General features: G+C 37.9%; 5 protein-coding genes and 1 pseudogene across 5 annotated transcripts; 2 read left to right on the top strand and 4 right to left on the bottom strand.

The window, feature by feature from the left end:
- Positions 1–5,410: 5,410 nt before the first annotated feature.
- On the bottom strand, positions 5,411–9,745 carry LOC125187906 (subtilisin-like protease SBT2.4). The gene is made up of 9 exons (XM_048084561.1): positions 9,582–9,745; positions 8,327–8,866; positions 8,026–8,121; positions 7,426–7,495; positions 7,045–7,327; positions 6,557–6,897; positions 6,226–6,493; positions 5,811–6,083; positions 5,411–5,619 (listed from the first exon to the last, which is right to left on the bottom strand). The coding sequence occupies exons 1-9, from the start codon at positions 9,743–9,745 to the stop codon at positions 5,411–5,413; spliced, it is 2,244 nt and encodes a 747-aa protein (XP_047940518.1).
- Positions 9,746–10,496: 751 nt separating this feature from the next.
- Positions 10,497–12,153, bottom strand: LOC125217264 (chromatin remodeling protein EBS-like). The gene is made up of 5 exons (XM_048119007.1): positions 12,081–12,153; positions 11,469–11,811; positions 11,181–11,249; positions 10,977–11,091; positions 10,497–10,655 (listed from the first exon to the last, which is right to left on the bottom strand). Exons 1-5 carry the CDS (start codon positions 12,151–12,153, stop codon positions 10,629–10,631), a joined length of 627 nt encoding a protein of 208 aa, XP_047974964.1. The 3' UTR covers positions 10,497–10,628.
- Positions 12,154–14,422: 2,269 nt separating this feature from the next.
- On the bottom strand, positions 14,423–16,748 carry LOC125202579 (plant UBX domain-containing protein 4-like). Its single transcript, XM_048101000.1, has 4 exons — positions 16,502–16,748; positions 15,489–15,777; positions 15,079–15,174; positions 14,423–14,989 (listed from the first exon to the last, which is right to left on the bottom strand). Exons 1-4 carry the CDS (start codon positions 16,648–16,650, stop codon positions 14,606–14,608), a joined length of 918 nt encoding a protein of 305 aa, XP_047956957.1. The 5' UTR covers positions 16,651–16,748; the 3' UTR covers positions 14,423–14,605.
- A 1,311-nt stretch (positions 16,749–18,059) lies between these two features.
- LOC125187912 (uncharacterized protein At4g22160) lies at positions 18,060–18,422 on the top strand. The gene has a single exon (XM_048084574.1). It carries the CDS (start codon positions 18,060–18,062, stop codon positions 18,420–18,422), a length of 363 nt encoding a protein of 120 aa, XP_047940531.1.
- Positions 18,423–18,474: 52 nt separating this feature from the next.
- Positions 18,475–24,257, bottom strand: LOC125201124 (spastin homolog). Its single transcript, XM_048099062.1, has 14 exons — positions 24,030–24,257; positions 23,324–23,460; positions 22,498–22,713; positions 22,178–22,308; positions 21,870–22,023; positions 21,461–21,720; positions 20,722–20,846; positions 20,165–20,208; positions 19,863–19,994; positions 19,719–19,796; positions 19,282–19,364; positions 19,069–19,191; positions 18,895–18,955; positions 18,475–18,800 (listed from the first exon to the last, which is right to left on the bottom strand). Exons 1-14 carry the CDS (start codon positions 24,154–24,156, stop codon positions 18,636–18,638), a joined length of 1,836 nt encoding a protein of 611 aa, XP_047955019.1. The 5' UTR covers positions 24,157–24,257; the 3' UTR covers positions 18,475–18,635.
- A 1,243-nt stretch (positions 24,258–25,500) lies between these two features.
- Positions 25,501–25,648, top strand: LOC125202871 (annotated as a pseudogene).
- Positions 25,649–26,085: the final 437 nt, after the last annotated feature.

The raw sequence follows: 26,085 nt of genomic DNA on the forward strand, positions 1-26,085 counted from the left end.
AAGCCAATAATTGTTTTATCAAATTTTGATAAAAACTTTATCTGTAATTTTAAGAAAATATTTTTCAAGCTACCAATCATGCCCTTAAAATACAAAATCTTCATGGATAATCATAAAACAATTGGAACATACTAGTCGACTAATTTAGCCTATTTTTATTTAAAATTAGTTATTACCAACATGTGTAATTACTATAGCTTATACTACTATCACATAAGGAGTCATTTGGTTATCAAGATGAGTTTATAATACATTCGGGCATCATCTGAGTTTATAATGAGCAGCTATCATGATTCATAATAATCTGGCTGTTTGGTTGGATATTTCAGTTAATCACATTATTCTCATCCCTTCGTTTGGTTGATTGTATTGGTATCGGTAGTTAAGTTATTAAGACTTTTTTGCCCCTAGGGTTTTCCACTTATTTCTGGATTGTAGCATATTAAAACCGCGCCTCCCTCTTGGATTTTCATCAATTGCGCGCTGAACTTTCTTGGGAGCAACTTTCTGTCCGACGGCGGCGACGACATAAGCTCATTCACGGTTAAGAACCACCTCTCACACAGGTTAGATACTCCGAATTTGTTGTATGAGTTGTGTTCACTTTCAAAATGGCAGCACGGCGAAGGGCAATTGGGACAAAAAATGCGTTAATCGGGCACGCCGTTCAATGCCAGCAAATAATCGCAGCAATTTTGGCCGATAATTATCAGCTGAAAAGTAAATGAACAGTGTGGGCTTTGCTTTTAAAACCGGGCCAAAAGATAACATACCTACGTAACCAAAAACTAGGTACCGTGCAGATAATAATTCTAATCTGGCTGAAACTCATTAACCAAACGTCTCCTAATATGAGTCTTGTCACGAAGTATATACATTTTCCTTGGGTTCAGATGGTAGACGCACAATACAAGAAGAAAAGTTAGCAAACAAGAGTAATATGTTAAAATTGTGTCCCATAATTAATAACAGCATTATTTTATATTCACGTTCGTCTCCTTCAAGATGATTCTCTTTCATTTTTAGTTTATTTCAGTTAATACGATTAATTGCGTAAGATTGCATCAGATGAACCTAAAAATTGAAAATAAAAGGAGCTTTTAGACTCATTTTTTACCCATGAGTACATTTATATTTTAAATTAACAATAGAAGGGGAAGGAGCATTAAAAATACCCAGGCAAATATTGGATGATAAAGTTCAACTTACCAAGATATTTTTTGGGGATATGAGATTTTAGCATTAGATATTTCTCATAATAAAATCAAAAAAGAAAACATGACAAAAAAAGCTACTCCCTATTGATTGATAAATAAAAATGAACTAAAAATCAAACGAATCATTTTAAATTGATTTTTTCTCATTTTCCACACTATTTAAGTATGAGGTCAAGAAAAAGGAACTGCTTGCCGTGTCTAATCAGTAGAATTTGGCTTTGAGCGTGATTTAAATAAAATATTTTTTTTTCATACTTATAATAAAAGACAAATAGTGTTGAACAAAAATGTATGGTGATAATTAATTAATTATGTTATCTCTTAGATGTGGCAAGCATTGTTGGGCCGGGTGATATCTACAACTATTCCCCCAACTTTTGTAATTAGATTAAAGAAATGGTCTTACTTACCTACTGAAATTCCATCGAGAATGACTTTTATTGTGAATTTATATAATTATTTTATAGCAATATTTTTATGAATAATAGCATTCAAAATAATAAATTATTTTTATGAAAACAAAAATATTATTTTATGCATCTCTTCGTATTGATGGATACTAGTATCAAATTATGGGGTAAATGGGCTATTGTAGGGCTTACTTATTGCTAATGTTGGGCTTACCGAAAATCAAGTCCAAGTCCTACAGTAAGAGAGAATGTATATTTAATTCATCATTAACAAAATAAAATACTACTCCCTCCGTTTCACTATAGATGAGTCATTTTATCAATTCGGAAAATTTCTTCATAGTTGAGTCATTTCTTATATGGTACTCCCTCGTCCCATTGAAGATGACTCACTTTCCTCTTTAGTTTGTTCCAACTAAGATGACCCATTACTTAAAATGGAAACACATTTATCTCTACTTTAACTCTCTCCTCTCAACACACAAAATAAATTTGCATAAAATCCCGTGCCGCCCAAGAAAGGGGTCATCTTTCTTGGGACGGAGGGAGTAACTTTTTTTTTCTCTTTCTTACTTTACTCTCTTTTACTTTATTCTCTCTACTTTATTCACTTTATACTTTATTCTCTCTACCTTTTCATCTCTCTTACTTTTTTATCTATTTATTTAACACACGCAATATTCATTTCTAAAACTCCGTGATGAAAAGTTTCGCCTCAACTATGGTGAAACGGAGGGAGAATAACTAATACTAATCGAATACTAATATTGTCACGACCGTGCTTTGCTAAGGATAGCATTGCTCGGTAAATCATGACCAGGGGAGGGAATTAAGAAGAGGGGATAGAAAGGGGACGAAAGAATTTACAATAAGACATGCAAGTACTTCTTCATAAGATAAAAGAGGTTCACAAGACAACGAAAGATCATGAGGATTTAAAAGAGTGTTTAACATAGGTCACTCATTACTGATCATTGTTCCTATGACCCATTAGTACAAAATACTACAACATAAGCACAGCGGAAGGAGTTGTAACCATATGGTCATGTGTATGAAGACACATGCCACGAAAATCCTACAAAAGAGATGAGACGACCACCAACTCCACTCAGCCACCAGTTCATCACTTGCTCAACCTGCACATTTAGAAATACATGCAGGGCTGAGTACGGGGTACTCAGTGAACACATTGCCGAAAGATACACATATAAGAAAAAGTTATTATCATGCCATCACAGTAACACACGGGGGTTTTTCTTAAAGGCCCGAGCTTACTAAGTTCATTTTCATAAAGTTCGCTTGATCAAGCTAAGTTCATTCCAACAATCCGCCATATCTGATGGTTCATTGTGTGTCGGGAAGGTGGCCACCTTCCACGATCACATTGACCGGCCAACCCTTACGATGACTCACGGTCCATTCCTTTGTGTACACTAACTCGAATAGGATCTTGGTCCTATTGGAGCCGAATTCGATTCATTCATTCATTCATTTGGCATCGCCAAACAGATAGGCATCATAAATCAAACAATTTATGGCACGATAACCTATTTAAAAAAAAGTAAGTGCGATTTTATCAAACAAAAGTCATTTTATATATTTGATAATTTTATCCACACTTAATGTGTTGGATATAAAGCCCACCTCAAAGCTTCCAAGTAAAACTCTACAAAAGCTCGACCTTGGGTAATCAAACTCCGCGAACACGCCCTTCTTGAAAGAGTATAATGATTTAAATTAGTTTTATGAACATTCATAAGGTGCATGACATGAAATGATCCTACATGGAGTATGCGTCCTATGTTCGTGGTGCGATCAAGATAACTTCATTCCACTTACGAAAAGTGGATCTCTATTTTATAAGAAACCTTAAAATAATTAAATAATTATTTGGGAGCGAGTTCATTAAGTACATGCATTCTTAACTTCAAGAAATTTAATTAATTAGGAAAGGTAATATTATAAGATTTATTATTTAAAAACTTCCAACAAATCAAGCAATATTAACCCAAAAATTTTTAAGAGGAAAGGGTTCATTTTCTCACTTAGAAGTTTCACCCTTTTTTTTTTTTACTCGTCGGCCCATACTAGAAAATTAAGAGACCATACTACTTACTAAATTATTTGGCCCAAAGAGAGGCCCAACCTCTAATTTAAAAGTGGAGCTCTATCAAAACACTCAAAATCAGATTTTTGAACAAAAGGGGGCGCCTGCTTCTTCCCCCCCACGTCTCACACCTCTCTTGTTGGCCACGGCGTCGCCGGCGAGCGACGCCGGCCGCCGTCATTCCCTCTCAGCATCACTCATTTCTAAAACTCGGTCTCACGCTCTCTCTCTCTCTCTTGGTCTCTGCCTCAACTGCTAGCGTTCGGTCGCCGACTCTCGGCTTCCTTGGCGTCGCCGACGAGCGACGCCGGTCGTGCTCTACCCCACGTCCTTTCTCTCTATCTATCTGGGCTTCTCTCTTTTCATCACCCCCATACACGCACACACTCTTACACACATAGGAACACACTCACATTTCTTTCTACGGTTCAATTTCAGTCACCGAGCTCGCTGAGCGAGTGGAGGAGAGTGCAGCGAGTTGTCCCGGGCAGAGGGGGGGGCAGTGTTGGGCTGCTCGGGACAACGCAGCGGTGCCCGGTCAGCGACCGCGAGGTCACGGCGGCATCGCGGACAGCAGCTGCGTGGGCAAGGGGGTGGGGCGTGCGTTGGTGTGCGTGTGTGTGTGTGTGTGGCTGCCGCGAGTGGCAGCAGCGGTAGCTGTCCGGCAGCCACGGTATTGGCACCGTTCGGGCAGCCCGGTGTTCTTCTAAGTTCACTAAAAGCTAAGTTTTAAATATCTCGAGCTCAACGTTATTTTCCATGTTTATCAAAATTCATAGTCCTTGATTGTTTAGGTAAAGATAAATATATCCATGATTCTTGACTCTTTGCTCAAGGAAGTTTGTTCAAGAAATTTGTTCATAAGCATGAATATTTTTCCTACGTTCACGGCATACAAGAAGGTGGTATTTAGCATGTAAAATTCTAAGTGCACATGCTTGAATGTGGTATGAAAATGGCCATGGAAAACAAGAATTTATAAGGAGAAAAGGAAGAATACCTTAAGGAAGAGAAATGAAAAAGTGACGGTGGTGATGAGACTTTGCTTCCTTGCCTTAAAAGATTTTACATTCTCATTAGAAGGAGAACTTTGATGGTAAATGTTTTGAGTGGTGAAAACAAAGGAATTATTAATGGAGTGATGATAGTATTTATAGAGGAATTGAGAGCAAGATAATCCATGGTTAAAAGCTTGATTCATGGGTGGAGGGGTATTGTCCAAGAGTTATGGACTTTTTGCCATAAGAGGCAAGGTGGCTAATCAATCTTTCAAATTACTATAATTGGTAAGAATATTATGTCTCGTCACTTAAAAAGACGTGAGCCGTCGTTTGGAAAACGTGAGCCGCCGTTTGATTTGCGTGTTTGATGTGATTTGATTTCGTCGATCGTCTCGTCTTGATTTAACACGCTTCTTATCCATTCGTGTAGGTATCGGGATTCAAGGCGTGGCTATTGCGCAAGATCCGGAGGGCATGGAGCGTATTTTATTTTTAATTAATATTTACTTAAATGTTGAACTCGTGTACGGACTTTTATTTGAAACTCGGTCTTCACAAACGGACTTTTATTAGAGCAAACTTTATATTGAAATATTACTATTTTTGTTTACTACTCAAAATATACTTCACAACGATTAATCATAACGAGAAGTAAAAGAAAATTAGACGCGAAACTTATATATATATAGCTGGCTTGCTCGCCGCATTCTTCACTATCCTGCGCGTTACTCGCGCCCCAGAAAGCGCGGTTATAGTCAACGAAGGCTGGTTTAGGTCGGACGGGTTGCTGAGAGAGCCGGGACACGTCCCTCCAGTCGCAATTCTGACTTTCTCCGGATCAGCATCCGGAAGAGAGCACAGAAAAGTGAGGTAGTCTTCAAATCCTGTTTCAAGATATATAGTCAGAATGTGGAAGCAGAGAAACAATGGCGTGGTGTAAAAAAGTGTTACAGCCAACAGAAGAACTCATCCCAAAAGACTAGCCTATTAGAAGAGATAGTCCATTTAGTCTATCTACCCCACACCAGTTGTTCTGACAACCGATGTAGGAATTGAGTCCGTAACAGAAAGATACCGGCAGCAAACACAAGTCCAGGGTCTAGGGCGCGAGGGGGGTCAACGAGGCCGGACCCGAATCCAAATGGTGCAGCAGGGTACACCGTGTTGGCAGCAAAGCCTTCCGCCATTATGGGATCACCGCGGTTGTCATGCTTGGTAGCCGTGGTGGACATGGCTGAGGCGATCATCGATGGAGTCCACGAAGGGTGGTTCTGCTTGATTAGTGCTGCTATGCCTGCTATGTGTGGCGTTGCCATGCTCGTTCCAGATATCAGCGCGAAATTGTCACCTGAAAACAAGATATAAATGTTGTCCAACTCCAATTAGTTTGAGGTGTGACTGACCCGAAAATAAATCTGTGCGAGTTTGACCCAAAGCAGACAATATCGACAGTTCAAAAAAACTGATAAAAAGAACACAACAATAACTACCAGATAGGATGGGGTTCATAATACTCATGGGGCTCCAGGCAGCCCAAATTTGGTGGCCCGGGGCTAAAATATCGGGCTTAAGCACATCAGCCGGACTCCTCTTCTGGTCAGTGTAATCGGGTCCCCTGGAAGAGAAACGGCTTACAACGGGCGCCCTCTCTGTGTAAGAAGCATTTCTACCCTCGCTTATACTTGCCCTGCCATTGTATCTTATTGCCTTCCCTTGTCCATCTCTCGTCGTTTGTTGTTCGTAATATTGAGATACGATCTACGACACACAAAGAAACATCATTTCGATTCGTGTTTTTATGTTAGTATACACTGCACATACCTGTGCATCACTAGCTTTAGGGATCATGATCCCAGGAACAGAGAAGGGGATAGGCTCTGCTATAAAGTCTCCATAGCTCGGGTTGGCAACCAACACGAATCCCATGAACCCGAGAGACCTTGCAGTTGCTATAACGGCCGTGAGGTTAGACGTTCCGTTGTAGAAACCAGATGAAAATGTGCAGATAACCACACTCCCTAAGACCATAATAGGATCCAATGCTTCCGGGTATTGACACTCTTCCGTATACTGTGGAGTCATAGGAAATGCGCCGTTAGCCCTTACCGCGTCTTTAGCCAGCACCAGCCTATATTGAAGCAATCCATATCCAAAGCTAGCACCTGATCACATAGCATATTTTTATCTTAATAATTGAAGGTCAGTCTGGTAAGATAGATAACTCATCTGTTTTGGAGTTATATGACAAAAAAATAATCTAAAATGTGGTTTTGTTTATTGTGTATTGTTTATTTATCTTTCCTACGTACCTGACAATCCGATGCCACTGATTTTTTTACCGTTTCCGAGGATGAGAGTGCCGGGGTAAGTTCTGTCTGTGTTGGAGGCGGCCACACCAAAGGACCAAGGGCTGTAGGAGACGACGGAGTAAGGAGCAGGGCCTTGGTTGCCGACAGCCTGAGCCACAAAAACCCCGGCCTTGCGTGCTGATAGCATGAATATGTCGAATGCGCCTAGGAACGTAACTCTGTCGTCTGGTGGCCCGTCGGGTCCGATTGAGAGTGATAGGACATCTACTCCATCCAACACTGCCTGCACCTCATTTCAACTTGACCATTTCAGAAAAGAAAAAAAGTTCAATTTTTGAAGGAAAATGTATTTGTAGATGATAAAAAAAATAGTATTGTCACCTGGTCAATAGCAGCAAGTACATCTGCTAATGTTCCCACTGTAGGATAAATGGCCTTATACATGGCTATCCTGTGTGTTGCACACAAGAAATAAGCAGCAGCCATTGCACTTGCACTATTATAAATTTATTAGCAGCCATTACACACTATTACTTTAAATTTATAATCGGTGATTAATTGAAGTACATAGTAACATAACTACTTCAATTCTTAAATAATTTGATCAATTGAAGTTAAATCAGTGATTATTAATGAAATCATAATCAACCTAATATTTTTTATATTGCTAGACATCTTCGGGTAAGTGATACTCCATGCCTACGTTCAGCAAAAATAGTCTTGGTTGTGAACAACACGAGTTTTAATGCAAAATAAGAAGAAAGAGATTGAAAGAAAATGTGACCGAATGGTTGTTAGTTGAAAATGAGACTCGCCTCAATTGAGAGAAAAAACTTATAGTACTACTATAGATAGAAACTAATTTTGGTGGACGAACAAAATATAAAAACAATGACTATTTTTCATGAACGGAGATAGTATATTTTATCAATATATCATATCATCTAAAGCAAACGTTTACGAAATGGAATTTCGTCGAACCTGGCACGCGGTGCCATTCCAGAGGCCCGACCGTAGAAGAAGCCATCCACCACCACTGGAACTCCATGATTCCCCGCAGCGGTCGACGCCACATGACTGCACACAATGACACAAACCTTCATCATTTCCTTCCTCCTCCAACCTCATTACGCACACTGTTAGTATGTATTGAATCTGTATAGTTTGTCGCTAGCTGAACTGGGTTCTCGCTGAGCTCGTAGTCTGTGCCTCTTTACGTTTCTGTTTGTCTCGATTACACAATTGCTCTTTACTGTCACAACACACACACACACACACATACCTGCCATGGCCAACCGCATCATAAGGCGACATAAGATCAACGGCAGGATTCAGCGTGGCAGCAGCCCGAGCCCCCGACGCGAAGAACCTCGCAGAAACGATCTTCCCATTGCAAGAACTCATCGGAAACAGAGGCCCTCCGTCACACGATCCAGAAAACCTAGTGGCATTGCTGCTCCATGGATTCAAGGGATCATAGGCAAAGCTAGGGTGGATAGGGTTTATGCCGGAGTCCACAAAGCCTATCACAATCCCATCTCCTGCGTTTCCCTCTCCTCCTTGCTGGCTCCAAACCGTGTCTAACCCTAGAAAATCAGGGGTGTAGGTTGTCATGAGCTTGGCTCCCTTGTCCTTCTCCACCAGCCTCACTCCGTGGGCGCCTTTGAACTTCTCGGCTTGCGAAGGGGTCGTGTGGAGGGCAAAGCCGTTGACGATGTGTTTGTAGCTGTAGAGCTTGCTGTAGCTTCCTGCTTCCAGTTTGCTCTGCAGGAATTGGTCGTGGGACTCTACCAACAATTTTGCATGGCCCTTCGATGCTTTACTGTCAAAATTGAAACGTGACAAAATTAGTTTCATTCATTATTTGGAAGTTGTTCTCTTATAATTAGAGTGCTCATTCTCTACTAATAATACTCTCATGAATTTTTTTATCTCTCTTCTACTTTATCAATTTCGCACTAAAAATGACAAGAATTAGTCAATTTTTGTCATTTTTATGCGTCCCCAAAACAGTATTGTTTCATTTTTTTTGTTATTTTGCTCTATCTTACACTTTCTATTTATGAAAATATTTTCACTACACATTACATTAATAATGATGTGGATCTCACTTCTAATAACACTACTTTTCCATTTTTCTCTCCTACTTTACAAATTTTACATTAAGCATGTACCGTCCCCAAATGTCTATATTTTTAGGGGACGGATAGAGTATGTATAAGTTCAATTAGAATTTCTAACTTTATGTGATTGAATTATGTACCAAAAATTGTTCATTCATCAGATTGACATACATATGGATACTAGTAACAAATAATACGAATGAACAACCATAGATTTTCTAACATTATGTGATTGAAGAAAATTGTGGATACTAGAAGTGGATTCACCTTTGTGATTCAATCAAATGCTAAGAACAAATAACACAACGAGTAAGTTTTCTAACACACAGTAATACAGTATCAATTAATGAATCTAGCTTGCTATTTACGCTTCATATCATTAGATGATAACAAGAATGATTAGTAAGTAGTTACCTGTTGAGGCGAGGCTTCTTTGCTTGTTTATGATGTGTTTTTTCATGGAAGGCAACGGGCTCGCCTTCGAGTAAAACTAGATATATGTCTCGATCTTCAGCAATGGAAGAAACGATGCAAACAGCAAAGAGAATCAAAATCGGAACTAATTTATAATTCACCATCTTGTTTAATGACTTAACATGAATTTTGAGGGTATGTTATATTGATGTTGTTTTTATGTAATTTGGTGATGAGCAAATGCTGACAGTAACGAATTTAAACGGTTTAAACACACATCATCAACGTGAGTAAAGATTGGTTGCGAGGGAAAAAGCCAAAATTTAATGGAGCAAATGTTTACTTTGTAGAATTTTGAAAATTAAGGGTGTGTTTGGTCACGCTATACAAACGAGTTAGTATAACAAAATCCATGCTTCATAGTGTAGAAATTGGTGGAATTCTCGAATCACAGCTCATTTTTTGGACAAGTGTCACCATATTCCCTTTTCTTATGCGATTTAAATGCTTTTGGTGAAAAATGAATTCTTCAATGGAACCATATCTTATTGCAAAACGCAAAACTCTCATTTTTAGATAACACGGATGTCATTTTTAATTCTTTTGTAGTTTATTTTGAAAAATTAAATTTTAAAAATTTTGAGGTCATTTTTAGGTGGCTTTAGATTATCCTTTCTAAAATGAACTAAATATTAACTAAACATGACATCCGTGTAATTTAAAATGACCTATGTGTTTGTTTTGATTTTATGTTCTGCATTAAGATTGAGTTATTCATAGATTACAATCCGATTTGTATATTCTCAAAGATAATTCGGAGAATGTATATACATCTGCTCCCCTATACTAATTGCTTCAATACAATCAGAATGTAATCCAGAAACTAGCTTCAATAGTAATAGTATAAAATTTGGAAAAGATAAAGAAAATAAAAGAAGAAAAAAAGTGGCCTCTCCTACATTACAAGAAGCCAGTATTGTCACCATGACGTGCGACCTTTAAATTTCTGTTCATTTATCAATAAAAAAAGAGGAAATATTGCACGATTTACTTTTTCTGCCGTTTGGGCCTTGCCTGCACCATAGAAAATGATTTAGATGTTGAATGCTGAAAGAAAAGAAACAACCAAGATCAATGTAATAACTAAGATAGGCTTTTGCACATAAGAAACTAATTCAACAAAAGCCAACCATGTCTCACTTATGATATTTCCAATTTAGGAAAAATAATAAGCTAGACATTGTCACCAATAATCACTAATCCCCAATGTGATTAGTCCAAACCCTAGACAAGTAGCTAAATTACACATTTTCAATTTTCACTATTCTCTTAAGCTCATAAGAAAATAAGACAGCAGAATATGTTGCAGCAAATCAAACAAAGTAATGATCAGACCTCGCGGTTCGCCACTGCAGTGTCGAGAGGCTTCTTCAGCGTGTGTTCGGAGCAGACAAAGCGATCCAACTGCTTCACCTGCTCTATCGTCCGATTAATGCATGCCGGGTGAAACCTGCACCCTTATCCCATCCATTAGCCACTAATCTCTACCATAACTAGACTTAATCATCATAATCATATAGTACATGGAAATCCACTTACCAATCCTCACACTCCTCACATTGTATCATCAAAGCATCTGGATTATATGGCATCTCACATTTGCAATACCTTTCAATTGAACACATAACAAAATTCAGGATAAGAGAGTTATTTGACATAAAATGTGCCTTCTTATCATATTCTGTCTTATCTCATCTTCCCTATCAAACGACCATTAAACTAATAAATGAATGAGAAAGTAATTTGATATAAAATGTGCGTTCTTATCATATTCTGTCTTATCTCATCTTCCCTATCAAATGCTAGTAAATAGTAAAGAATACTCACAATGCGACTGTATTTTGCAAGACAAGTCCGGAGGCGGCTCTGTATTGGAATCGACAATAGTAATCCTCCGCGGTAGCATCCTCGAGCTTGGTGTAATCCTCAAAGGTATGGACCGTGCATTTGGCTTCGATGGTGTTAGCACTCTGAGTGTCATAGTGATCCGACAAGAACAGCTCGTTGGCACCATGAAACTCGAGCCTCCCTCCAACAGATTCCTCCGGCCTGTAATACCAACGAACCCTAACGATCAAATTGTTGCTGCCGTCCGCCTCCATCTTCACCACGCGCGCCACATAAGGCGGCGTGTTGCTCTCGGCCGCCCGCATCAACACGCAATCCCCGGCTTCGAAATCCAATCAAAAGGCACAATAATTCTTTTCATAACTTGAATGAAAAAAAAGGTTTCAATATTATACTACAAAACATTGATCATTCTCATTACAATTCCAATGAAATTATTTAAATTGCAATTATGATCCGAATTAAACACCATCCATCAGCAAACAACATGCATATTTACATAAATTAGGAACATATATGATATATCTATCAGTTAACAATACATAAACATACACAACTATAGAATAGAAACATATGCATATAGATACATACCTTGAACCATTTTGTCTGTGCCTCTGATGTTGTAAAAATGAACATCTCTATTACCATGTTTTGTTCTCCCCATCGATCATAAAGAAGGTTATATTGCAATAAATTTCTTTCTATTTCTCTAAATATTATTAACAAGCCGTTACCTAATTGTCATTCGGTTTGTATGGAAGAGAAGTTTTACAAAACCCTGGATTTTTTGGGGTGTAATTTGCGATAAAAGAACCCTAGAATTGGAATACATTTTAGACCAGGCTTTCGATCGGTTGGAAATAAAATTATTGAAATTTAATTATTTTGTGAAATCCATTAATTGATTTAAGATTTCGACAATTTATTGCCATATATTTCTCTCGGATTAATACGTCCAAATCCAATTATTTATTGGACTAACTATAATCTATAATACTATTAGTCCAATATATAATTGGATTAGGACACCTACCATGCTATGTGTGGTGATTGTGAATTGTGATTTGAGACTCATTCACTGAAAAAAATGGTTAATGATAATCTAATTATTTAATTTATTGGACTAACCTAGATATACTATAATCTATAATATTATTAGTCCAATATATTATTGGATTAGTATATGTGCATGGTGATTGTGACTTGAGACTAGGGATGTCAATTCAACCCGAAACTTGTGGGCCGGCCCGAACAACCCGGTAATATGAGCGGGTTAGGGTTGTAATTTTATTACCCGAATACAAAACGGGCTAAACGGGTTGGCCCGAATGGGTTGGCGGGTTAAATGGGTTAGCTCGAAGGGGTTGCGGGTCGGCCCGATGGGTTGTGAGTTTTAATTATAAAATTTAAGTTTTAGGAGTTTTTTATATTTTTGAATCCTCAAACTTCACTCTACACAATCATTAGTCTTATTCAATCTTCATTATACATTTTTCCACTCGATCCCACAATATCAGCTTTCAAGTTCCATCTCAACTCATTATTGCACTGTCCCATCTTGCCACTATGTCTTACCACCACCAAAGCCAATCAAGACAAAATTAAAAACTAACCCATCAAAATCTTAATATATTTATCATTTTAATAATGATTCATGTAAGATATGATTTTTAATTTTCATAAAGAATTAGTTACGAAAAATGCCATAATAATGACACGAACACAAGCTTTAATTGATATTATAGTTGATCGAGATGAAAGGCTTCTTTTCAAGTATTATTGAAGAAAACTATGAAAATTTGAAGATTTTATATGATTCTAAACTAAAAAGAAAAAAGTATCTAAAATTTAAAATCATTTTAATAATTTTGATACAAGAGATTATTTTCGAAGGTTTTTAGGCTTGAATAGCCCGATGGGTTAGCCCAAAACCCAACGAGTTAGGGTTAGGGTTGAAAATTTATGACCCGAAAAATCCATAACCTGAATGGCCCGCACCCAAATAGCCCGGCGACCCGAGTGGGTTGGCCCGAACCCGAACGGATTAGCGCAATTGACATCCCTAATTGAGATCCATTCACTAGAAGAAACGGTTAATAATATTTTTTTATGTAATTAAGGACGTCAAATTTATGTTAATAAATATACCAACAACTTTTCAAAAAGCATTATAATTGTCAATTCCTCTTTCAACACCAATAAATGTACACTATCTTACATTGCTGAAGCTGGATTTTGATTCGCCAAGAGCCCAAGATGATATAGATGCAAGGTTTCTTTTCTCATTTTTAAAGAGTATAGATAATAGTTCATTATCTACTTCTATAGTGCCATGAACCCTCAGCTTATTTGATGGGTGAAAAGTGTTTTATCAATTAGGTTGTGTTTTATCGTCACATAATTAGCAACATCATACCTCCAATTAACTTAATAAGCATTAATCAGATCGTTGCACTTGTTTGATTAGTATGACTGATCCTATTGATAGTGTAAGAAGTGAGTCCACATTCAACTCTTAAACATGAATAATTAAAGGATAAAGATGGAATCTGAATCTAGTGTATGGGCTATCAATGCTCTAGTTGGCTAGCTCCAAATCTGTTAGGAGCGGTTACTACTTGTATGAGCTGCATATATAGCTCATTTTGCTTGTATCTAGTTAGTTAGTGAGTCAATCAATAAACAAAATTCCTTTTCTCCAAGAAACTACTCTCTCTTCTTCAAGATTAGTGTGTGTTTTATGTGAATTACAGAGAGAACACCAAAAAGTGTGTGAGCCTTGTGTGCTGAGTTAACATATAGTTATGTTAATTAACCAATGGAGTACTAGCTAATATAGTAAGGCCTTAATCCTATATATATTTATTTCATATCTATACATGGACACCCAATTAAAAACATAAAGTTAATGCATAGTGATGAACAAGAGTGGCTTCATAATAATGGGAATGACGTATATATAATGATTCCACAAAAAAACCTTGAAAGACAAATGCAGTGATCAAATAGATTACAGAAAATCCTTCAATTGCTTCATAAGCCAACCTTACTTCAAACTTTAGACTTTCTTCTTTTATAGAAACAATTTTATAAGCTCGACGATACCTACGGGGCGCTCAGAGTTTCTGAACAACGACCGAGTTCAACAACCCGGCTTGTTCAATTGTCTGGGTGAGGTCAGTGAGAACCTTGGGAGGAAATCCGACTGTCTGCAGCTGATACGATCGTGTACCCCCAGGCCGAGATGCATCAATGAAAGAGCGAATATCAGCTATCGTGTGGTGGTGATTGAAGTGTGCAACCATTCGGGTTCCATCAGCAAGCCTGAGTTGAATCGAAGTTGATGGCAGTGATTTATCTACTACGAGGCCTTCTGAAGGGGTCGGGGCACTAAGGAGGGGAGCAGCAGCGGTTGTTGTCTCAGGAGCAGAGACGGTTGCAGAGCTGCTTCCTAGAGTCCTGCCAATTCCCTGAAACGGAACGCTGCGCACTTCTGGTTCCTGTCACAAGATACACGTTGGAAAAGTGTGGAAGAGAAGAATATGTCTCCGTTTTAACATATTTGAGTTCGAGATTCATGTGCACTTACAGGGCGGTTTTCATCCCTCCTTATGAGATTGACATGAACAGAGGATCTCCTGTCGGCCGGCTCCAGCTCTTTCGGGCACTCGGATTTTCTGATGCTCTGCAATGAAAATCATTACCGCAAAGCACATATGGTAAGCTCATTCACACATCATGAAATCCCAAAACTCAATCTCACAATTCTACTTTGAAAATATGGAAATCAGTTCAAAAGTGGATTCATGTTGTGCATTCAATCTGAGACAACCATTTTCAGTGAATACGAGAAACGTGCAATAACAAAAGGAGTGACACGCAATCATGAGGGCATCCTAATGACGAGTTCCAAGAGTAGCTTCGGCATATCAACTACCTAATAATAGTTAAGCCCTAACATTCAGCCCTTTCTAATGTTAGTATCAGTTTCCCACTTACCTCAAGAAAAGAAGCATTTTCAGGATCATCCAATCTCCTCAAAGGGCCATCGTTAATGGTGAAACCATTTCTCCAGAAGACAATGTTGTGCACCACCGACTCGGGCTGCTGTGGAGCAGTTGGTACAGTTTCACCAGAAAGCAGCCTTCCTGTCCCTGTGAAGCTTCTAGAGCTCGAAGATGGCTGAAGATTCTCCAAGGGGCCTTGTGTAGCCCCCAGCTGTCGAGCTTGGTCAAAAATTGCATCAACATCATTACCACCCTTGGACGGATCTTGGACAAGCATACCACTGAACATAACATAGTTAGCGAGATAAAGAGTGACCAACTATACCTAACCGAAAGGTGAAATCTTTGTTGCCAAATATTTGAATCGAAGTAGTAAAACTTGAACTTGATCACAAGCTATAAAACCAGATCATTTAACCCGCAAACTCACATAATTATATGCACTCCCACATCACATACATATCAATGTTAAAATCACATAATTAGTAAGATAAAGAGTCCCAACTATACCTAACCGAAAGGTAAAATCTTCGTTTTCAAAATCGAACAAGGTATACACCGAAGAGATACATTAGAGTCGAAGCAGTACAAACTTGAACCAGATCATTCAACCTAGAAACTCACATAATTATATGCACTCCCAACACATATCAATTGCTTCGGCTTCGCACAGGAATCAAACAACGGATCACTCAATCGAATCAATCAATTGATACCATCAAAAGCAGCATAAAATTCCAAACCACAATACCAGATCCCACCACTACCACTACCAAACATCACAAACAAGAGGGAGAGTGAAACATCCCTCAAAATACGTTCTTGAAGTGTAAACACACGAATTCAAAGGAATTAAAGGCTTGAATAAAGCGCTTCAAATCCAAAATTGAATAATTGGTGATGAGAAAGCAAGCGTAAATTCAAAGCCAAGGCTAATTCACAGCTCAATTAGGAGCATTTAAAATTAGGGTAAAAATTGAAATGATGGGAATCACGAGAAGGAACCTTTTCTCCCCGCCGGTGTAGTATTCCTGGGGGCCATCGGAGTCACTGTCGGAGTCGTGAGCCGACGGGCGATTGAGGTCGGAGAGAGTCCGGATGCCGCCGGGCCGGCTGGTGGAGGGTTTTGAGGGTTTCTTGTCGCGCGAAGCCATGGCTCTAGCTTTCGATTAGTTTTTCGTTTAACGGTATTGGAATTGAATTTGATTGAGCGAGAGAGATGACAGCGAAACAAGACGAAGAGAAAAGAAGGAACTAGAATAATTTCTTTTTTATTTTATTTTTTTTCTCTTAAAAAAAAATAGGTTGGCATGAACCAGAAGAAATTATGGCCTAAGAAACCCCTAATCCATCATGTACGAACCAAATATTCATATTCTAAAAATAATCTCTTCTCTGAAATATACGTTTTCTATGTATACGTTGAACTACCATTGACTCAAAATCTTGATCTGATTGTTATATTAATTATCTTGAAACAATTCATAATCACAGCAATCCCAAAAACATTATTACTTTCTACTATCAACTTATGGACACTCTCTTTTTCTCATTCCTATTTGTAAGTAAGTGGTGATAAGGTTTAATATGTCAACTCATATTTTATTGTTGTGCGGCCCCAAGCTATTCAAGACATTTATTATTTTGTATATTCTAAACAAATACGAATTGATTATCTTAGACCGGATGATGTATCGGATATGTAACATCATGCTCAATTTAAAAAATGGATGCAAGAAATGATCACTCTGAAAGGTTGAAATTGTAGATAAAAGTTGTGATATCACATCAATAGAATTATAGAGCAAGTCATATACTCCCTCTTCGTTACATGTTAATTGAGTCATTTTTCTATTTTAGAAAGTTATCAATTATGGCAAAAAGTAATCATCTTACTTACTTTATTATCTATTCATCTCTATTACTTTGTTCTCCATCCACTTAACATATTATTCTTAAACTCTGTGCTGAGAAGAAATGATTCTATTAACGAGTAACAGAGGGAGTATTGTATACACATTTGGCCTAAGCCGACCACGACTTTGGTGTACCAAACTTCCACCTAAAAATAACGAGTGCAACACAACTAGAAATTGTATTATTCCATTGTGTTAATTATAGAGGCTATAGCTACAGTTTTATTTCAACTATATAACGTTTATTTTATTATTTAGCCGTAGTAGTTGTCGAAAAATACCAAAGGTGCCAACTCATTTCCAATGGTGTAGGCATTAGTGTTATTACCTAGCTTTGCCAACTCTCCTAAACAAAAACCAGCATGGTCCATTTAAAGCACTATTTCAACGCCTTATTTGCGCATTAAACACTGTTGAATACTTGGACAAGATTACAAGCTAAAACTCATTATTAATGGTCAATTGATCGAAATTTAAAATGATCAAATAATTTCAGTCCCATTCAGTTAAATTGGAATATTGGATTGTTAGTTGGCACTATGCATTCTGAAAAGTGAAACTTTTTCTCTAATGGGTGGGCCAAAGCACTTCCCCTTTTAAAGTAGTGCCTCCAAAAATAAGCAAAATACACTTTCACCATCTCCACAATGGACTATACTTTTCAAGCAACCAAAACCAGAAATCCCCTCCGATATACTTTCGACGGCCACTTCTCACCGGATACTCCACGGGATGACTCGTCATCAGAATCCCGATGCTCAAACTCGAGCTTCCAAGTGATAGCCGACAGCATGGTCCGAATGGAGACTGCCCGGCTCGAGATGATGAAGAAGAGGGAGATGGCGAGGCTGGACGCTCAGAAGCAGCAGGCTGAGTTGGAAGTCGAGATGACTCGGATGATGTTGCAGACGCAAGTGCATATTGCTTCGACCGTTTGCCACACCAGGAAGAGGAAGAATAGCAGTGATGGAGGTCTACTTCTCACTCTGCTCCTCTCTAATATGCTTTGATGCCCTTCGACTTTTTTGGCTTAAAGCTACTGCTACTATGAAGAAATTCCACTGGAAAATGCAGATGCTTTCACTGCCTACTGTTATTATCACAATATATATGTATACAGATTCCCAAAAGGAGTAGGAGATGACTGATGCTCTATTTGCATGTATAGGGACAAATTTAATAAATATGGAAAATTGTCAACTGTGCTACATAGCCTAAGAGCTTCACATAAAGTCGAACTGAGGCTTTTTGGAAAGAGGGCTAGGATTTCCAATTTGATTAGTGACAGAGCGAATAGCAGTTCGTCGTTTTTCAGCACTTTCAATATATTCTCTAATAGGAGGAAGTGAGCTTTGTTCTTCGTTTTTCTGTACTTTTCCCCGGATAATCTATAATCAAACAAACTCATTACTTGTTGTGGAGAGAGAGAGAGAGAGAGAGAGGAAGAAGAAGAAGAAGAAGTTTATCAGTTTCATGGTATACCTTGGATGCCCATTGCCTCTCAGCTTGTTGGCATACATCTCTTATGTCACGACCAGACATTCTGCATACACATACCAATCAATTAAGGACAATACTACAAAAGCACTAAAAATGAGAAACAAATTTACACAAATAATGTCATCATTAGTAGAATTATGGTTCTGTCATGCTTACTCTTCGGTAGCTCTGGCAAGTTCAGCAATTTCAGAGTGTGTCAAGTGCTTAGCATACTGAGTCACAATAGCTTCACGAGTCTGCTGATCCGGTATGGCAAAAGTGATCATGGAATCAAATCGACTGAAAGTGATCATAGGAGTGAATATAAGTCCCTGAATAATCAAAAAGTAGCTGCTGCCCCACGTTGAAATGAACAAGCAATTCTTTTACCTGAGCAAAGCCGGATCAAGGTCTTGTTTTCTATTGGTTGCGGCAATAACCACAACTTTCTTTTCCTGCTCAAATCCATCAATCTGCAAATGCATTTCATACAGTGTCTTGAAAAACTGTCCATTTGCTTTTAATATTCAACCCATAAAAATTCTATCCCCCCACCAAAAAGACAAATAGAATAAAAGATACAAAAAAGAAAATAACACTGAAAATAAGTTATTTATATGCAGAGAAGAACCAACAGCAACAGCCAGAAAGACACAAATTTGTATTTGCAGTTCCTATGGCACCCAGTCAACCATCGCTCCCTGGGCTTAAGTTTATGCATTAATTAGCCAAAACTGGTTTCTGAGAAATCAAATATCAAACACTATTCTGGAAGTTAACACTTTTAAACTTCTTTCCTGACTGAGACATCAGATAAACCAGCTTACCTGTCGCAACAATACGGACAACAGCCTACGTGTGGCCTCGTGTATGTCACTATCACGGGTAGTAGCAAGTGAATCAACCTGCAATAGAATTCCATCAAATCAATGATTGATTTGCCATCTAAAACAAGGCACAACCTTCATTACCTCATCAAGGAAAATGATAGCGCCTTCTTGGAGTTCATTAGCCAGTGAAAACACTTTCCCCAACAATCGCTCACTTTCACCATAATATTTAGACATTACAATTTCCAATGGGACGTATAACAATGGAACTTTCTGCCAAGGTAGAAAAAGCACTTAAAAATACAAAATATCACACAAGTGTAGCAAATAGAATTAGAAATATTACCTAATGAAACAAAAGTAAAAATAACATAATAATTCAAAATGAACTACGAAAAGCTAGTATGTTGACAGTAAGCTTCAAGATACAGAAAATAATATACCGCTTGATTAGCAATTACACGAGCGCAAGATGTTTTCCCTGTACCTGTAATCAAGGAAAATCAGTAAGCATTGACTAGAATTTTCTGGTGATTCGTCAAACTAATTTAATCACAGCCATACTAATTTTTCTACTCAAACGACAAAATACCTAAAGTTAGGGGTAAACCATAACAACAAAGAGTGATGAAAATTTCTTGAACATATGTTTGGCTCAAACGATATTGATAAGTGAAAAAGAAAACTTACTCCTACTCCCAACTGAAGAGTGTTACAATTTACAAACTTAATCATTAATATAAGAAGAAAATCAAGTTAGCTAGATGCACTGAATATTTGAATATCCCAGCGAGATTCAATCTAGATATTCAACTGGCTTACAAGTTCATTTGATTTGATGCTATGCTCAAATTCATTCTCCGTTTTTCACGAGAAGTATCTTAAATAAGATGTGTTCTCAGGAAATAATGATGTGATGCATTGAGTACGTAAGAAAAACAGTTTTCGCTGTAATTCCTACTATATACAGTACATATATACTATATATATCATTCTTGACCTGGTGGGCCTTCAAAAAGCACTGCACGTGGTCTGTTGGTCTCGAACTTAGACCGAGTACCACGGGCAATGTCATCATACACTTCTGGACTCTTTAGAGCCAGTAATATAGTATCTTCTATTTCCCTGCCAGATTGAAAGAAAAAAAGTTTAAACAAAAAAAGACCTTTATGTCATATCACCAAGAAAATCAAATAAGATATAAATGAGAGACTCCCACGAACGAATGCATTCTGATTATAATAGAGTCTGGAGAAGATATGGATCGTCTTCTTTGTGAGTGCAAAATCAGTAAAATATTAATTATTTTTTCATGCAAATTGGTGAAAGAAAGAAAGAAAAAAAATCATGCAAATTGGTGAAAGAAAGAAGAGAAGTAAAAAAGACCATAATGTCTTTTCATAAAAGGACTTTAGGACATAAATAATTCAAGTACAAGCATGCATCTTCCAGGATGTCCAAATTACATTTTTACTCTCTTCCTTTCATTAAAGAATTTTCCTTTGCTGAAGTAACTGACACAATAAGATGTGCAAACATCTTAAACATGTTAAAGGAAAACCTTCTCTAAAAGAAATGTACACACCAAAACCAACTCCAAAAGAATTACGCAAACAAAAAATTTAACTGGAAAAGTTTTATTTTCAAGTGACTAGAAATCTGTTAGAGTTTAGAAATCCAACTTTATCAAGAAATCAATTAAAGCACCAAAATGAATATTGCTATGGTCCATTCAATACCTTTTTTGATTATCATAGCCAGCAATGTTATCCCAAGATATATCTGCATTTGGGTCTTCTAGGTTGGGAGATTTAAGTCCATAAATTTTGACTCCCATTCCCTCTAGATTAGAGATTGTTTTGTCTACTGCTGGAACCTGTGCAGCACCTCCCTTTGGCCCTAATCCGAAGCTTCTTGGCTGTCCTGCTAGCTGTAGGACGGATGCCAAAGCATCAAGTTCCTCAGAAGTAAAACTACCCTGTTTCATGAGCTCAATTTCCTGCACATAGGCAACCACTCTGTTACCAAAACCTCAGTGCCAACAGACGTGTGACACATAACATAATTGGAAGAAAAACATTGAGGCCACACAACAGATTGACAGCTTCAAATGGATAACGAGTTTGTAGTACAGTTATAAGAACTGACAGCTTTATCAGAGCTAATGAGTGGACGAAATATGACAATGCATAAATCTTCATTGTCCGTAGACTCTACACTTTTTCCATTTGCATCACCTCGATCTCCACTTGCTCCTTTTGGAGCTGTTGGACGACTGAGCGCTAGTTGCCAGGCAACACCACTGATCAAAGGGTTCAAAATATTATCAGCATATACTAAAGTCATAGGAATTGAAAAAACAGTTTCAACAATAAATAGAACCGTTTGATTCAGGTGTTTAGTTTCAGATAGGAAAGAAGGTTGAAGTGAAATTAGAAGCCGTGCAACACACTAACCTGTCCCAAGCACGCAGTATCATATCTGATCCAACAGAATTATCCTCGGCCTTGACCCCAAGACGTGAAACAAAGTTTGCAATGAGGAAAGGGATTTCAGCTGACGGGGGAACTTGGAACTTGATTGACACCTGCCAATAAACATGATATTAGGGCAGGGAATTAATTCACAGTTCAAAGAAAGAAATCAACATCATTCAGGAAAAGGTGGACGACCACAGAGAAACAAACATTTATTGATATTCCACCACAATATACACAGCAGAAGACAAGAGCAGAATGGACACAGGGAATCTCCGATATTTTTAAAAACCACCAACCTTTGGTCCCTTAACAGAAACAGTAAAATTAGGACAAGAACCAGTTCGTCCTCCTTTGTTCTTGAGTAATTCTACAAGTCGAGCTTTGTCTTTCTTTGCAATTTCATCCAGGTTTTGCTGCCTTGCAGCAGGAGAAGATTCCAGTGATGGGGGAACTTTAGCATATTCAGGCAAAGGTGAGCTACTTTTAGGCAATGGCGAACTTTTAGCATCTTCCTGCAGTTGCCATATGATTGACAGAATCAATGAAAGTATACGGTATCACTGAATAAAGAGAAACCTTAAGAGTATGTATCATTGGTTTTCAGCGACTTTTCTTTGTTTTCTATGTGTGGGGGAGGGGGGTAAATGAGTCAAACTAAGCTTAAAGAGACAGCTAAAATAAGGCTCACCAACTAAAGTGAGAGGTTGGTAAGATGAAGAAAGAAGGGGATTGGAACCCAACTCAACTAAATGATTCGATGATTTTGAGCCTATACAGCATGGAATAAATTGATAATGGGGGGATATGCAAATAACAAAAAATTAGGGGGAAATTCTCATGGCTAGTTATGGAAAGATAGGGATATCCAAAATCCCAATGAATACAAGGATATTATCATTAAGGACTAATAATGATTTTAAATTACTGCTATCAATGGCAAAGGAGAGCAGGAAGAGGGAAATGCCTTAGTTTGACGTCATGATATCATGGAGCCAACTTCAACTGAACAGATGGGTCTCAATAAGAAGGACAACTTAAATGTAATCTCTTTGCACTTCCTATTTAGTGTAGAAGTAGATGTAACCACGAGCTTTTTTTTTGTTTGATCAAAAACATACTAACCTCATCACCATCTGCTAAGGCTACATCCAACATTCCAAATCCAAGTAATCCAGCTAAAGCACTGTGAACAAAAAAATTTGGCAGCCTTTCTGGTTTCCAACCATCTGGTCCATATGATTTTTGCTGCTCAAAACTCCCTAATTGTACAAAAAATGTAAAAACAGCTCAATTTCACATTGAGTGTAGAAAGAAAGCGATATGATGAAAACACATCAAAAGTAAATCCAGCAGTAAAATCATCATCAAATTACATGACAAATAAACTAACACCTTCCACAGAAGAAGAATGCATACAAAAAAAAATGGATTGAGCAATTGAACTGCAAAATTGATGCAATGTCGGTGTAATGCTTCAACTAAAATGATGTTGTGAATCTCATATGAAGAATTAATCTGCTATACAATAATACAAACAAGTGTTTACTACTCGGAGCAGAACCTAACATGAATGTACAGAAAACTCAACTTGATATCAATTCAAAACAAACAACCATTGCGGCGACTGATTCACGTCGTTTACATAGCAAAACAAACACACACAAAAGAAACAGTAATTCTCCACTCAACCGAATCTTCAACCATTGATCAATAAAATTTCAGAGGAATTTCTCGTAGTTAATGGTGCCAATTAAGAAACGAACAAAAAGAGAAAATAAGCACAGAGATGATAACAGGAAAAAGTAAATGGAAAGAGTGGAGAGCGTACGATTGCAGAGAGGTGAGAGTGGGAGAGGAGGAATTGACGAGAGGGAAGGGCGAGGGTTTAGGGTTTTAGCAGAGGCGATGGAGCGGCGTGAGGTGAGTGCCCGAGCGAGACGCCAAACTGTGGCCATGGCGGTGGATCCGCCGCTCCTTAGCTGGTGGAAGACGGCGGTGTTTCGTGGCGCGCAAGAATCAGCGGAGGCAGCGTTGTAGCTACAGACTAAACTACTACACTTTAAATCGTTACCCAATTCACGAATTTAAGTTTGATTTTGCAGAAATTTCCAGCGTTTTCTATTTTCGTACTAGTCACATTATAGCTTGCATTTCCACTTTTTTTAGTGGTAATAGCAAACCATTAATTTAGATGAACTCTGATATTTTCACATAAACTATAATTTTCGATAAAATATAATATTTTCACATAAATATTACTACAAACTTTAGAATATGTGCAATATTTCCATGTAGTATGTTTATGCCAATCAAAAATATTTCATCTCAACATCTAAATGCCCGTCACCCGTCATTATTTCTCCTCCACCTTATCACCTCTTATCCTCCACCTTATTACATTATACGCGGGAACAATGGCGGATCCAGAAATTTATATTCGGGGGTACGAGTAGTCGAATAGGAGTATTTGAATAGGAATAGGGTTACATTTTAATATAAAATTAAAAATTTCTATATATATACTCCCTCCGTCGACGAATAGGAGTCCGTTTTTCCATTTTAGTCCGTCCACGAATAAGAGTCCCGGTTCACTAATACCATAAATGGTAATAGGGTCCCAACTTCCACTAACTCGTTCCACTCACATATCATTTAAAACTAATATATACAAGTGGGACCCTTATTCCACTAATTTTCTTCCACCCACTTTTCTTAACCTTTCTTAAAATCCGCGTCATTTAAAAATGGAACTCTTAATCGTGGACGGAGAGAGTACATAATAGTATTAAATAAATAAAAAATTGGGGGGTCATTCGAACCCCCTGGTTACCACCTCCCTCCGCCAGTGCCAGGAGAATATTCTATTGCCATGATATACCAAGGTAATCCAATTAGGTATATCATATCAGTACATTTTTGACATAATTATGGAAACATATTTAATTTTTTAAAAATTTATTGATAATCACGTATACAGAGTTGTCTTTTGCAAAGAGAAACAAAAAAGATGAGAATGCTTCTATCTTCTAAATACTCTAAACTCATAGATATGGAGGAGAAATATGTTTCAAGAGTTGTAGAGGAGAAAATGAGTCCTAGTGTGCAGAATACCTAAATTAACAAAAGAAATTAGTGACGTTGAGTAGTATCCCATATCGGTGAGAGAGAAGAAGAAAGGAGAGAAAGTGGAGATATAAAAGAGGGGCAAGTGGGCTTGAGTAACATCCCACATCGGTGAGAGAGAAGAAGAAAGGAGAGAAAGTTGGGATATAAAAGAGAGGCGATTGGGACTGATAAACATACTTACCTGGACGGGGTCGATGGGCGATCCATAAGGCCCATGGCCTTGGTCGGCGTCCTTCATTGCACTTCGAACGGGCGCCTGCCTAAGGTCGAGCCTACGTCATAATTTGTGTTAGAGGGGGCCTGCGTTCGCGCGGCCCCTTGCGTGTGTATCGCAAATGAGGGCCTTAATTTGCTTGTTCATTCAACATTTGCAAAAATCTACCCCTTTAAATGACATTCAAAGTTAATTCATATTCACTTGCAAGATCTTGCTTGTGTGTATCTTGATATAAACAAAACATTTTAATTGTGTATCTTGAGCATTCACATTGGGGAGAGAGAGCACACTCCATTGCAACAGGGGTGCGGCAAAGATGTGTTTGGAATAACCCAAAATCTGAACATATAGAATCAAGATTGTAAATTTCTAACCTGATTATTACACATCCGATAAACTTGAATCAAATGGACTAGCCTGATTCACTTCCTTAATTAAAATCTCCAAACGACCCTTTTAATAGATACCACATTAAAGAATATAATAGCTTCAAATTAACTTTTTTTTAAAGAATAGTTAAGTACTTAGAGCATCCGCAATG

This window comes from Salvia hispanica, chromosome 1, assembly GCF_023119035.1.
Source record: "Salvia hispanica cultivar TCC Black 2014 chromosome 1, UniMelb_Shisp_WGS_1.0, whole genome shotgun sequence".
Lineage (NCBI taxonomy): Eukaryota > Viridiplantae > Streptophyta > Magnoliopsida > Lamiales > Lamiaceae > Salvia > Salvia hispanica.